Source organism: Sphaerodactylus townsendi, linkage group LG08 (genome assembly GCF_021028975.2).
Source record: "Sphaerodactylus townsendi isolate TG3544 linkage group LG08, MPM_Stown_v2.3, whole genome shotgun sequence".
NCBI lineage: Eukaryota > Metazoa > Chordata > Lepidosauria > Squamata > Sphaerodactylidae > Sphaerodactylus > Sphaerodactylus townsendi.
The window spans coordinates 103,187,028-103,200,934 of NC_059432.1; the positions used below are offsets into that span (position 1 = coordinate 103,187,028).

The window sequence follows — 13,907 nt, forward strand, 5'->3', positions numbered from 1 at the left end:
TGCCAACATCACGTTCATAGAGTATAGAACAGGGGTAGGGAACCTGCGGCTCTCCAGATGTTCAGGAACTACAATTCCCATCAGCCTCTGTCAGCATGGCCAATTGGCCCTGGTATAGAAGCTTCTGGGTGAACTGGAAAATAAAGAAAAAAATTAAGATTATTTATGCTATTTGCAGGCCAGCTCTTTGGAAATGAAATCTAGGGGATACAGTAGTGCTAAGCACGTACTGCTTTCTATACATCAATCTTAGATCTAAAGTTTTCAAAACAAAAATCAAGATAAAGGTATAGGTATCTGTATAAACTTACTTGCTGGCAGTTGAAAATCCTGTGGCATTGATTGTGAACAGACAGAAGTAGAAGGAGAAGCCAAACTTTCTTGACTGTAAACAGTCGTTCTTGTGCTGCTGCTGCTATCACGGTCAACTTCACATTTGCTCTTTTTGTTCAAAAAATTTAAGACGGATTTTTGCACAGTACGCTTCATTTTAAAGCTTGACTTCCCCGGCCTCACCCCCGGCCTCTGAGGAAGAAAAAGAAGAGTTGGATTTATATCCCCCCTTTCTCTCCTGCAAAGAGACTCAAAGGGGCTTTCGAACTGTGACTAGCCCAAGGTCACCCAGCTGGCGTGTGTTGGGAGTGTACAAGCTAATCTGAATTCCCCAGATAAGTCTCCATAGCTCAGGCGGCAGAGCGGGGAGTGGGTGGCAAACCCTCAATGCTTGAGCCAGTCTGGAAAAGGGGACCCTTTCCCTGGATACCCCTTGCCCGCTTCCCTCCCTTCCTTGATTCTATTTTAAATGCTGCCCCGGGTGTCCCCATTGCAGCTTCGTGACTGCTTCTCTCTTTTCTTTTATCCCCCCTGGCTTCCACCCATCCTCCCTGCCCCTCTTCCTCCTCCAGGCCTTATCCCACTCCTGCCTGGACTGTTTGCTCAGCGAAGTCTTCCCTGCTGACAAGGGCTTTCTAGCTGTGCCTGTTCCATTCCATGCATTGGTAACTTTCAAGCAAGCCGGAAATGTAATGGGGGGGAGGTGTTTGAACCTGTGAACCCACCCCTTACCTACATCCCTGGCAACATGGATCTGACTACTCTCCAAAGCATCCATGTTCTCCAGGGGAACTGATCTCTGTATTCTGCAGATCAACTGTAATTCTGGGACAGCTACAGGCCCTACCTGGAGGTTGGAAACCCGAGACCACTGCTTTCCCCAGCTATTCTTTACTCTCTAGCTATGAGCTAGGTACTCATTAACTGACCAAGAAATGGGTGGATGGCTGAGTTGACCATGAGCCAGCTGCCAGGATATCTGACCCACAGGGGGCTCGAACTCCTGACCGTATGAGTGGCAGTGCAAGCACTTAACTACTACGCCATGCGGCTCCAACCCGAGAGCATTTTAAGGATGGCAGTCTTGAACAACAGAAATAAAGGGCTATCTGGCTTCTATGAATCAAGCGTGAGATCTGTTCCATGTATCACGTCTCAACTCAACATAAATCCTGGTTCAACCCCCCTCCCCATACACGGTAATTGTTGCTTTGCTTTCTATTTGTTGTTCCAAGAGAGAAGATTATCACAATCATATCATTAAAGCTATTTTGTTTTTTATTCTGAAAGAGGCCCTGAAGGCACAGGGATAGCAGAAAAGGTTCTCTTTGAATTAGACTCCACAGCAGTTGAGGTTTGTTCCTGTCTAGCTTATTGTCCTGTCTAGCTTACATACTGAAGTTGGCAGTGATCCAGTCCAGTACTGCAGTGCCTCCAGAGTGAAGTTGTGAACTTTCCCCTCAGGGGAAATTTTTTTCTGGGACTGAAGGTCACTGAGGGATGAGTGAACAGTGCTGTGCTGAGCAGGGAGCCAGCTTCTTGTTTTGTGGCCCTGGGCGATGAGGATGGTGGGGCTGGATTTAACTTTAGAAGGGCTATGCAAAAATGAAGTGGGGGTTACCCAGCAACCAGAGCCACGTGCCAGGGTGGTGGTGGCAGAGGGCTTGTTGCTCCTTGCCTATCCCCACTCTTTCGCCTCTTTTTAGGGGGAGGGTCCCATATCTGGCAGCGCCTGCCCCACGTTACAGCCTGACTGAATGGTGGCCAGGCCCACCCTCCACACCCAGGCCTGCAAAGCAAGAAGCCAGCGGGCGGGGGAAGAAACTTTGGGAAGAATTGTCTTCTTTGCTGCACCCAACCCCTAATAGACAACGGGTGTCATCCTTGCAACAGCAACCAAAAAAGGCAGCAATCTGAAAGAGCTTCCCCTGCAGGACTCCTTCAGCTAACGATTACCCAGGATAGAATGAAAACAATCTCGCCTTTTTTTCATGGATTTTTTTTTTGGGGGGGGGGGGGGGGGAATTAAAACTGCAAAGCCCCAGTGTGCTAAGGGACCCACCAGGAACTACTGTCCCACCTGCAGGTAATTGGGGTTCTGCGCCTTTAAGATCCGGGTCCGCTATTTGGTCGCCGATGACTGCACAGCCGCTGGCACCGAGTCTCCGTCACCACGTGACCAGCACAAACCCAGCCCCCCCCGCTCCACAGCCAATCGCTGCGCCGCGGCAAGGTCACGGGGTCTCCCGCCCGTCCCACCTCCTTGTCGCCGTGGCTGGCATTCCCCGGGCGAGGATGGTGCTGCGCCGGCTGCTGCTCGCCCTGCTCAACAACCCGCGGCTGCAGGAGCAGCTGGCGGAAGCGCGCCCCATCCGCACGGCCGCGCGACTCACCGCCGCCGCCCTGACCCGCGGACTGCGCCTGCGCGACACCTTCCTGCGCGAGTTGAAGGAGGAGGCGGCGCGCGCCCGGGAATCCTGGCCAAATCAGCAGCGCGGGAAGGAGAAGGGGCGGGACTCGTGACCAGTTTCCGGGGAGCGCCGAGTGGAGCGGGCACAGCGATTGGCTGGTTGCTTCTGGGGATGTGACGAGCGGAAGTTGGTCCCCCGCTCCTCGGCTGCGTCATTGTGTCCGTCGTCCTTGTTGCCCGCTTTCGCCTCACAGCCACAACAGCCCTGCGAGGTAGGCCAAGCGGCCGTTCGCCCCCACCCCCGTCGTTCCCATTCTCCCGGCCTCACCGGAAGGGAAGGGAGGCCTCGAGCGGGGTCATGTTCTCTGAACTCACCTTAGGATTGTTTTCCGCCACCCTTCCCTCTTCATCCCGACGTCTTCAGACCTGTCAGAGAGGTGAGGTTGAAGTTGCTGACTGGGTGACTCGCGGTGCGGGGGGAGACTTGAACCCAGGCCTCTCGAATCAGCTCTCTTGACTACTACGTTACACCGCTAGCCCCTGCCTCTCGCTGGAGGGAGCTGAGCCCTGTTCATAAGGGCCTTCCCAGAGGTATCGGCCCAGGACTCATGCCAGCAGTCTGGAAACAGGCCTCTCAGAGAAAATGTTTACATTTCTCTGCCCGTGAGCCTGACGGTTAACCTGGTATGATGTGGTCATCCATAATAATAAAAAGAATTCGTCATTGTAATGCTTGTCTGCCATCTCTGTGAAAAAAAAGTTGCTAAACATGAAAGGGAAATCCTGGCCGAATTTCAGTCCAGAAATATATACTCAGACACACACAGGGCTATTTGTGATGGCAGAGGCGGTTGCTGACAGGAAGGCACAACTTTTGTCATTTGAAAATGGTCCATCAGCTTCAGGATGGTGGTAGAAAAGGAAAGAACTGGGACATCCTGGCCCGATCACCTCCAGAAATCACCATTCCTCTGTACTGCTTGCAGTGGAAACAAAGGTTTGCTATTTTTGCTGGATTTAACTCAATTAGAAAGCAAAGCTAAATTGCCAATCTCGTAGTGATGATGGGAGTAATAGGGCTAAAATGGAAGAGAACTGAGAGATGCTCCTCTAGATGAGCACCACATTCTGGCCTATCTGGTTAAATGAAGTGAAAGGTCTCTGCCTGAGAACATGGAAAGCTGCTGCCAGTCAGAGTAAGAAATACTGACACAGACCAAAGGTCCAATGCAAGATTGGGAAGCTTCATGTGTTCATATGTTGTGCCCCCCCCCCCCCCCCACCGCTTGGCAGCATTAAGCTCAAACTACTACCCCATAGCCACTTTTAGGCTTCATCCAGTGGTTTCTGTTGCATTCTCTTGCAGCTCTTGCTTACAGTGTAAATGAATACAAGTGAGATAAACATCATTTTTAAATTATTTTTTTAAAGATTTGTTCAGTACAGTAAAAAAGAAAAATAAACCATTGACTACATTCCTGGGCACTCTGTACCTGGGAACTGAATTCCCAATAGGAAAGGCTTGACTGACAGTCCTTAGGTCAGACCTGGACCAGAGAACTGTGTATCATAAAAGTTTTTCAAATGTGCTCCTTCCTTGGAAGCAAACATTTGTGTAAATATGATTGCCCCACCCGAAGTTACAAGATTTTGGAGTTACAAAATTTTGGAGTAAAAGAGTGAAGTGATGGTAAAAAGAATAAATATATACGGCCCCTATTTTGGCAAGGAAGGTTATTCCATTTGCGACAGGAACAAAAAAAAATTGTAGCAGAAATTAAGTGTTACCACGTTCTCTTTAGTTTCAAAGGGTTAAACGTGTTCCTGGTATTAGATTGTTGAACTATGTTGGACCTCCGGACACATTTGGGATTTGGTGAAAAGGTGGTTCCACAAATGGCTGAGACTAATCACATGGTGCTATGGTACCAAACATTAAGAGGTTCCGGGGTAGTGTGGAGACACCTATTTGCCAGTGGGTGCTCCCTGCAGATATTAAGGTAATTCCCATGCACTCTTCTAAGAATCTCCTACATCAATGAAGCAGAAGCCAGGACTAGTTCTTGGCTTTGGGAAAGATACGTGAGTACCATAGCTGTCAATTTTGGAATCATTGTACTACGTGGTGGGCAGGTAACTTGTGTAATGAGTGCCATAAATGGCAGGGGTTTATGGGGACAGTTAGCTAGGAGAACAGGCAACAAACTATGTCATTTATTTTTACTAGCAGTAAAGCCCATTGTACAAATAAATAAAACGTGCTCTAGAAAATTGTTGGTGGGTTAATGACAAAGGGCCAGCCACTCCTGTTTGGCCGTACAATTTACCAGATAACAAAAACCTAGCCAAATTATTTAATGGGTAAAAAAAGCTTATTTACACTCTCCCGCACCAAGTCCTCTAACTTCGCTAATGGCTCTTTTCTCGGATCCCCCCCTCCCCCCAAACAGAACTCTTCCAGCTCAGCTTTGGCTTGACAGAGCTTGTCCCGTGTTGCCAGTCAGGAAGTTCACCACAGGGACCTAGTGCTTGTGGGGAGCACACCATGGGGGAAGGAGGGGAACATAGCTTCCTCCTCTCCTCGCCCCCCCTTTTCAAGGCTTGCTGCTGCTAGGCAGAAGCACACTGTTGTGTGTGTGTGTGAGAGGGGGGGGGGGTTAGTATTGGTTCCTACAGTTAGGGCTGCTGGGAAGCATAGTACTTTCCCTTCAGGTGGACATGGAATCTGAGGCCTCCTGGATGGCTGAAGATTTCACTTCCCAGCAGTCCAAACCTTTTCCAGTTTGACATCAGGAACATGCTGCTCAATTATATGTGCTTTGCATCCCCCCCAAATTTCCCACTGTTCTTTTGAAAACATGCATTGCATCATTTCTGATACCGCTTTTTACTGAGGGGTGAAAATCTCAACAAAGAAACAAACTTCCCTGGGGGAAAAATGATCTTAAAGCAGTAGCAACTAAAAAGGCTGCTTCTTAGGTAAAGGGTCACTGGAACTTCAACCACACCAAGACCTTTCTGTTAGACAAGACAAAGCTGCTAGGAAAATCCATATTTATTTAAGGTCCTTGATGCTTATGTAGTACATTTCCGTTGTTTAGGAGCTGTAGTTTTCTTCTTTGACTTGGCTGTCTTTGCTTTTTGTTTAGCATTAACCTTTTCACTTGCAGGTGGCAGTTTGAAAATTATTTCTTTCTCTTCAATTTCATCTGGTAGAGATTTTCGATGTTCAAGTACTGACGGTGAACATACCGGAGTAGGAAGCTGAATGAGAGAAAGGTGTTGCTGATTATGAAGGAACGCTGTTGTTCACCACTATGCTATTATATGCATGTGAACATGTGCGTACAAATAGCCAAAAATAAATTAACAGGAATACTAATGTAGGCTGTTAAAATGGGGGAGGGTGTTAAAATTTGAAATTAAATATAGTTACATCAGTGTCTGAATTCTCCGCCTTCATTTTCATTTTTAAAATAGTAATTCTTGCTGCTTTTATAGCAGACATACGTTGTTTTATTTGTATGGTTTGCCCCTAATTTATTTGTATTAATTTCGTTGTACACCGCCCAGAGCCCCTCGGGGATAGGGCGGTATAAAAGTCAAAACAATAAATAAATAAATAAATAAAATGTGGATTGAAGGGTTATATCCTCTGTTTCACATAAAGATGTTAGTAAATTGCATTTTCCTCCACCACAGAAAAAAGCATGCTGGACCTTCTTTGTTCTAGAATGCTCTGCCTCGGTCCTAAAGCCTACCCAGCCCTGCTCCCCCCATTTGTTTGAAAGTAAAAATACATTTTGGCATAAATGCCCTTGTATCAAAGTACTATGTTCAATAATGCACAAAATCATAATTTTGTCAAAGACAATGCGTAAAAATGATTGATAATTCCCATATTCATTTATGTGGAAGCACACAATTATCTCAACCACTGCACCTCAACTGACTGAAATAACATCTTTATGTGAAACACAGTATAGCTGAAAACCACCCTTCTAACTCAAAAGTGGATTGCTTTAATTGCACAGAAGCATGAAGCTAGCCAGAGACATGGAGTCACTGAATTAACTCTTTGCTTCAGTTTTCCATGAGGAAAACTGCAGAACAATTAACCACAACGGAGCTATTGTTTTGAGAACAATAAAAACCACCACAAGCTCCTTGTGACCAATAAATAGTGGTAAAGGTTGTAGTGGAAAATTATGAAGGGCAAGTTTGCATGCCTCAACCACACCAACAACTGCTCTGCGAATGCAGGTCAGCTTAGGCATTTCCTTTCAAAGGCTCATTCCGCACATGCAGAATAATGCACTTTCAAACTGCTTTCAGTGCTCTTTGAAGCTGTGCAGAATGGCAAAATCGACTTGCAAACAGTTGTGAAAGTGGTTTGAAAACGCATTATTTTGCGTGTGCGGAAGGGGCCAAACAGAACATTCCACAAATTTGTGTTCCTATGTACTTAAAAAGGTTAGCTCAAAAAAGCAGGTCCATGATTGTTAATGCAGGAGATTCCATTAAACAGCCACGTATCAGAACTGCATCAATATTGTTTGCCTTCCGGGCCTTTTGGGTAAAACAGCAGCTTAAGCTCACCTCGCTGTCCACAGATACATCCATGTTAGTGTCCGAGTTTGAGACGGTCTTTTTTTTCTTTACAGGCAACTGAGCTGCCTAGAGAGAGGAATGCCACCATCAGTTTTCTGTGCACAATTATCAAGGACAAAAAATATATATCCTCCAGCTTCTTTTTACAGTTGTAGTCAAAATGATTAACATGGAACCTTTGAAGATGAACACATCCCATACAGTTACAGGAAATTGTGAATGCAAACTGCACAGCACAGCAAAATGAAAATACTCTGTGAGGATCTCTCTTAGGCCCCTTCTGCACATGCAAAATAATGCATTTTCAAACCACTTTCACAACTGTTTGCAAGTGGATTTTGCTATTCCGCACAGCTTCAAAGAGCACTGAAAGCAATTTGAAAGTGCATTATTCTGCATGTGCGGAATGAGCCTTAGTAAGCAGCAAAGAGCTATAAAACCCAAACAAGTTTAACTCGGGCACTACAACAGCTTGGAGCTGCTTATTTCTCACATTTTTTAGGATAAGGCAGCCTCACGGACAAGCCCACCAAATTTACTGGAGTGCACACCTGCAACTGATTTATTTAGAACATTTCTAAGCCATCTTTCCAGGAGCCCTGTTCAAATAGCACCCCTCGCCCAACTTACATGAGCTCTCCTGTCAGCTCTCCAGGTGGTCAGGCAAATAACCTGCCTATGCTCCAGGGTATACACACTTCAGTCACATTTGTAACCATTTTTCAAGACATGTAGCATGTCTACATTTCTCAGGAACTGGGACTAACTACAGTTGTCTGCTATTGAGTGGACTGTTCAGCAATGACGGGCTACAAAATGTCACGTTATTACCAATTCACTGATCTACCATCTGGTCAATGGCAGCAGCATCTTTAAATCCTGACTCTCACACATAGTATGAAATTCACAGTCGCCTTAAATCTGTACCCCACCCTTTCTCCTTTCTCAAAACTTGCTTGGTGAGGAGGGGAAGGATGTTTACTTACAAATCCAGGAAAATCATAATCGATTCCCTTCTCGGCCAATTTTCTTCGCAAAAGCCTTTCTTTCCTCAGCAGCCGCTGCGTCATCTTTTCTTTCTCTTTAGCTGATCGCTTTCGATTGTAAAGTTTCACCGCTGGGTACGATGGCTTTCGGAATTTCCGCTCGCAGCCTTTGAAGAGGTTTTCGTGCACTTTTTCAGGTGGCATAAACTCGCCTGTAACAGAGCAAACAAATCAGTTTCAGGGTTTTTAGATACAAAAGCTGAACAGTCTTAGTTAAAGCAGGAAGGTATTGCATTTTATTCAATTGATCTAGAAAGATTATATAATAAGAGCATTCTCCTTACCTATTTCTGCTAAACTAATCTTAATTTCAGGTAAGAGTTATAGCATGTGTTGCACATTATGCCTTTTAGTACACACTAGAGAATCAGAAGGACCACCCAGATTCTTATCACTTTTATATCGCCGCCCCCCCCGCCCCCCCCATTTTCGTATACATTATTCTTTGTCATGCCACGGATCTCGGGGGTGGGGGAAGAAGGTGGTAAAGGGGATTATTGATTGCCATCTGTTTTTAACATCCATTTTAAATTAGGCATTATAGTATCACTGGTTTAATGTTTGTACTGGTATTTTTGGATTTTAAAAATGTTTTATGATTGTTATTGTAATTTATGTTGTGACCCGCCCTGAGGGGATAGGGCGGGATAGAAATAAAATAAATAAATATACTCTAAAGCAACCTTCTACCACCCTTGAGCATCTCACTGGTTGCATCAGCTAATGCCACATGCCCCTTCTAGGAGGTAACCAGCCAAAGGCTGCATGTGTTTTACTGCCAGTTCTCCTTCCTCCATATCAGACAATGTGGCATGTCTCACCCAAGACTAAAACATAGCCTTCAAGAGCTCCTCCAGCAGTGGTCTCTTCCTGCCATACCTCAATCTTCCTGATTATCAATTTAAATCCCATAATTCCTATTTTAAAAGGAAAAAGCTGGTACGGATCCATGGTGATAATATACAAAGTAGTGCACCATGGAGGGAAAATGAATGACTAGCTAAGCCAGTGGTTCTCAACCTTCCTAATGCCGCGACCCTTTAATACAGTTCCTCATGTTGTGGTGACCCCCAACCCTAACATTTATCCATTTTACAGATGGAGAACACTGATGCAGAGAGTCTTAGGCGACCCCTGTGAAAGGGTCGTTCGACCCCCCCAAAGGTGTCCCGACCCCCAGATTGAGAACCACTGAGCTAAGCAAACTAGCTGAGCTTTGTTGCTGCATCTAAGCACTACTCATAGAACAGTCTGTTATTTGCCTAGAATGTGACGGCGAACCTTTGGCACTCCAATTCCCATCAGCCCCTGCCAGTATGGCCAATTGGGAATTGTAGTCCATAACATCTGGAGTGCTAAAGGTTTGCCACCACGGGTCAGATTAATTCGTTCAGTAGGACACAAAGCTTTCCCTTCCTAATCTCAGCACTGAGAGCAACTGTGAACCCCACACTTCAGTCAGAAGAAGCGGATGAGGGAGGACACGACTGCTCTTTTTTAAAATGTGAAAAGCTTTCACTCAGAGAAGGGTAGGGAGGTCTTCCTGTTGGCAGTTATGGGTGGAAAGGAACTGGGTGGAAAGGAACTGGATACTGTTTACAGTATAGCTCAGCAGTGGCATCAGCTGCCTAGGGTGGTGAGGTCCCAGTCACTGGCAGTCTTTAAGCAGCAGCTGGATAAACACTTATTAGGGATGCTTTAGGCCCGTGGTGGCGAACCTTTGGCACTCCAGATGTTATGGACTACAATTCCCATCAGCCCCTTCCAGCATGGCCAACTGGCCATGCTGGCAGGGGCTGATGGGAATTGTAGTCCATAACATCTGGAGTGCCAAAGGTTCGCCACCACTGCTTTAGGCTGATCCTGCATTACCACCCCTTCTAACTCTTATGATTCTGTGCTGCACACAGCACAAAACACACTGATGTAGCCAGGCCTGCCTACTTCCTCACCTTAAGACAAAACAGTTATCATAAGCACAGCGAGGAGAAGGAATCCCTGAATGCCTCCCCTGGAAGTCTTCCTGTTGGCAGTTATGGGTGGAAAGGAACTGGATACTGTTTACAGTGTAGCTCAGCAGTGGTATCAGCTGCCTAGGGTGCCTCCCCTGGAAGCAAAGCATACACGGTGTCTAACACCAAAAGATTTCAAACTTGCAATTGCATCTAATGCTGAGGCAGGGTATGATGGCATGGAACACAAAACATCAGGAGGACTGGCATATGAGTACCTGCCTTTGGGAGAGCTGATGTTGATTTTGGGGACTATTCCCAGAGTCACGAGTGGCTGCCACTGCTTCCCGCTTTCAAATTTGCTTTTTGGGCATCATGTTTCTCATATACTCACACTTCAAGAGTCGTTCGCAGAAAAGATAGTTGTTCATGGTGTCAGCAACTATCTTAGCAACTTCGTCACATTCGAATTCCACAAATCCATAGCCTTTGCTGTTTCCGGTCTGTTAAAAACAAGATGATGGAACTGAGCAATAAATTTCTCATGCTGAGTTTGCCACATTTTCTTGGTTGAAGGTTTGTGATACAAGAGAAGACTTTGAGCCATATGATTCTGAATAGACTGTTCATTCCCTCATTAATGTTTCCTGGGCTATGAGGCAAAACATATGCCATACTACGATGGTTAGCACCAGCCCACGTGCCCCCAGCCCACGTGAGAAAGATGGATGTCTCTATTGGAAAGTTATTCATATATAGCTGGAGGGAACCATCTACACATCCCAAATGTTCTATGAGCAGTTGAAACAATTAGGGCAATCCACTGCAAGGGTATAAAAGCTGTATTAAAAAAGTTAGCATTCAGTACTCAGAACAAACAATTCAATACATTTACCAGAGGAAAACCCAGGAACAATGTTATAGGAAAGCAAATACATTATGAATAATTTGAAGAAAATTAGGGAAACCTAAACATTAAATTTACTGTTACCTTTTTACTCCTTGAAAGACGAAGTCGCGTCACTGTCCCAAACTGATCAAAATATTCTTTGAGCTGTGGCTCAAAAAGGCCCCTCGGGATGTGGCCCAAGTAAATGACACCAGGCGTCAGCTTCTCATTCTGCAGTTCAACGGGAGGAAAACACTAAGGTCAAGTCTATTTCCCAAACTTATTTGTTCATTTTAGGACAGCTGCACAAATCTAATGACTTCTCCATGTGCAATGGCTCAAAGGATTTCAGGGCACAGCTGAGTGTGGGAGGACGCAACATTCAATCTGATCGGCTTTCTGTCAGAAAGAAGAAGAAGAGTTTGGATTTATATCCCCCTTTCTCTCCTGTAGGAGACTCAAAGGGGCTTACAAACTCTTTGCCCTTCCCTCCCTCACAACAAACACCCTGTGAGGTGGGTGGGGCTGAGAGAGCTCCGAAAAGCCCAAGGTCACCCAGCTGGTGCGTGTGGGAGTGTACAGGCTAATCTGAATTCCCCAGATAAGCCTCCACAGCTCAAGTGGCAGACAACTCACATGTGAATATAAAGAGTTAACAAGTGGGTCTGCCCTGTGCTTCATATGTTTAGTTAAACAAACATAAAGAGCGGTGTTTTTTGGAGTTTGCCATATTCTTCCTCTTCTGTCATGAAAAGCAGCACTGTGCTATTAGGAATGCATAGTGAAAGCTACTACCCCCAGAATATTTCTACTTATTATGGATTCGGGAGCAGCAGTGGTGTAGTGGTTAGGAGCAGGTGTATTCTAATCTGGAGGAACCGGGTTTGATTCCACCCTGGTTGGAACCACCCTGACCATGATTTGCTTAGGAACGAGTAGGCTAGAAATCAGATCAATAAGTACATGAACTATCTACATACTGATAAAATCTCCATCTATCAATTACAAAAGGCCACTTGGATCCACACCTAGACGATGCCAAAACAGTGCAAGAACCCAGATTCTTGGGAAGAATTTGAAGTGTATGAGAGCCGACTGCAGCTCAAGATCTAGCGCAGTGGCTGTCAACCTGTGGGTCGAACGACCCTTTCACAGGGGTCGCCTAAGACTCTCTGCATCAGTGTTCTCCATCTGTAAAGTGGATAAATGTTAGGGTTGGGGAACACCACAACATGAGGAACTGTATTAAAGGGTCACAGCATTAGGAAGGTGCTGTGAGCCCTTCAGGGGAAGGGTGGTTTAATTAATTAATTAATTAGGTTGAGAACCTCTGATCTACCGGCTGGGATTTCATAGAACAGGCATAAGTGGCCTGACTGGGAATAGCCATGATGATTCTCCTCTTATTTCATTTCCACAACACTCCGGGGGACGGCGGTATACAAGTATAATTAATAAACAAACAAACACTCCTACAGGGGTCTGTTAGGCTGGGAGGTGGCCAGCCAACAACAGATAGGAAGTCCCACCACCACACCACACTACTAGTAAGTATGCAGGGCATGTATGCCAGGGAAGGAACCAACAAGGGCAGGCAAAAGAACGGGCATTTGAAGAGAGCTCTTCCGGGCCACGTGCAGCTTAAGGAAGCACTAGAAAGGTCCGAACCATGTCAGCTGTAGGCTTGGGGAGGGGGAGGAATATAATTACATTGGGAGATTGTCCCTACATTCATATGCACCCCTGGAAACGGAAAATCTGTAGCGCTATAAGAGACACAAACATGCGATTAACCTCGGGACTTTTCTTTTAAAGGGAATATATGAAACAGTCCAAATACTCCCCTCCCCAGGCGTGTGAGGTGGAACAGCCCAGTCTGCGACCACTGTTCCGTAGAGGATCCGAAACCTGGGACGGTTTAGAACGCGATGACGCTGCCCACGTAACGGACCCTCGCGGACATAGGGCGGTTGCTAAGGAAACGGGCGTGGGGGGGGGGGGAGAAAGAGTCCTGTACCGCGCGGCAGCTACTGCTTCCCTGTCTAACGCGACGACCCCGCCCCTCACCTTGCGGGCGGCTGTCCTCCGTACTTGGTGCACCTTGGCCTGAAATTCTTGCTGCCGCTCCGGGTCCAAGGAGAGAAAAGAAGCCGCGGCGGGGGTTGGGGTTGAAGCGGCCTCCACCGTCGCCGCCATCGTGCTTCGGCAGGAACGCTAAGACTGTATGCGGACGCGCATGCGCGAATCTGCAGCTTGGGCTGCTCGGAAGTAATCACATGTCACCTTTCTATAGAGCAAATCAATACACAGCAGGAAGGAAATAGGGAGCTGCGGCCTCTGGCGTTGGGAGGACGAAAGTGCAGCCAAAGCCCCTTCGCTGCCTCCACTTCCCCTGGGCATTCCACTCCTCCAGCTCATCCTCCTCTAGTAGTATATAGTACTACTACAGTAGTATTGTTAGTGTGATCTTATTGGATCTCAGGAGCTAAGCAGGGTCACCCCTGGAAATTATTGAATAAGATACCTCCAAGGAGCACCAGGGTTGTGAAGCTGTGGCAGGCTATGGCCAACCACTTCTGACCATCTCTTGCCTTTAAAACCCCACCAGGGGTTTCCATTAGTGACATGATATGACTTAGTGCGGAGAAAAGGAGGAGAAGCGCTGG

General features: G+C 46.4%; 2 protein-coding genes across 2 annotated transcripts; one reads left to right on the plus strand and one right to left on the minus strand.

Moving 5' to 3' along the window:
• Positions 1-2,553: 2,553 nt before the first annotated feature.
• NCBP2AS2 (NCBP2 antisense 2 (head to head)) lies at positions 2,554-3,473 on the plus strand. Its single transcript, XM_048504832.1, has one exon. The coding sequence runs from the start codon at positions 2,629-2,631 to the stop codon at positions 2,854-2,856; it is 228 nt and encodes a 75-aa protein (XP_048360789.1). The 5' UTR covers positions 2,554-2,628; the 3' UTR covers positions 2,857-3,473.
• Positions 3,474-5,783: 2,310 nt separating this feature from the next.
• NIFK (nucleolar protein interacting with the FHA domain of MKI67) lies at positions 5,784-13,480 on the minus strand. Its single transcript, XM_048504831.1, has 6 exons — positions 13,309-13,480; positions 11,344-11,472; positions 10,747-10,855; positions 8,341-8,552; positions 7,343-7,420; positions 5,784-6,007 (listed from the first exon to the last, which is right to left on the minus strand). The coding sequence occupies exons 1-6, from the start codon at positions 13,435-13,437 to the stop codon at positions 5,819-5,821; spliced, it is 846 nt and encodes a 281-aa protein (XP_048360788.1). The 5' UTR covers positions 13,438-13,480; the 3' UTR covers positions 5,784-5,818.
• Positions 13,481-13,907: the final 427 nt, after the last annotated feature.

What these genes read in the sequence shown, in the direction of transcription:
- NIFK (XM_048504831.1), bottom strand. Translation starts at nt 13,437, where the DNA reads ATGGCGGCGACGGTGGAGGCCGCTTCAACCCCAACCCCCGCCGCGGCT. An exon ending in GTCTTTCAAGGAGTAAAAAG is followed by an intron (nt 10,856 to 11,343) that starts GTAACAGTAAAT and finishes TGTTTTTAACAG; the next exon opens with ACCGGAAACAGCAAAGGCTA. An exon ending in ATTATGATTTTCCTGGATTT is followed by an intron (nt 7,421 to 8,340) that starts GTAAGTAAACAT and finishes TCCTCTCTCTAG; the next exon opens with GCAGCTCAGTTGCCTGTAAA.
- NCBP2AS2 (XM_048504832.1), top strand. Translation starts at nt 2,629, where the DNA reads ATGGTGCTGCGCCGGCTGCTGCTCGCCCTGCTCAACAACCCGCGGCTG.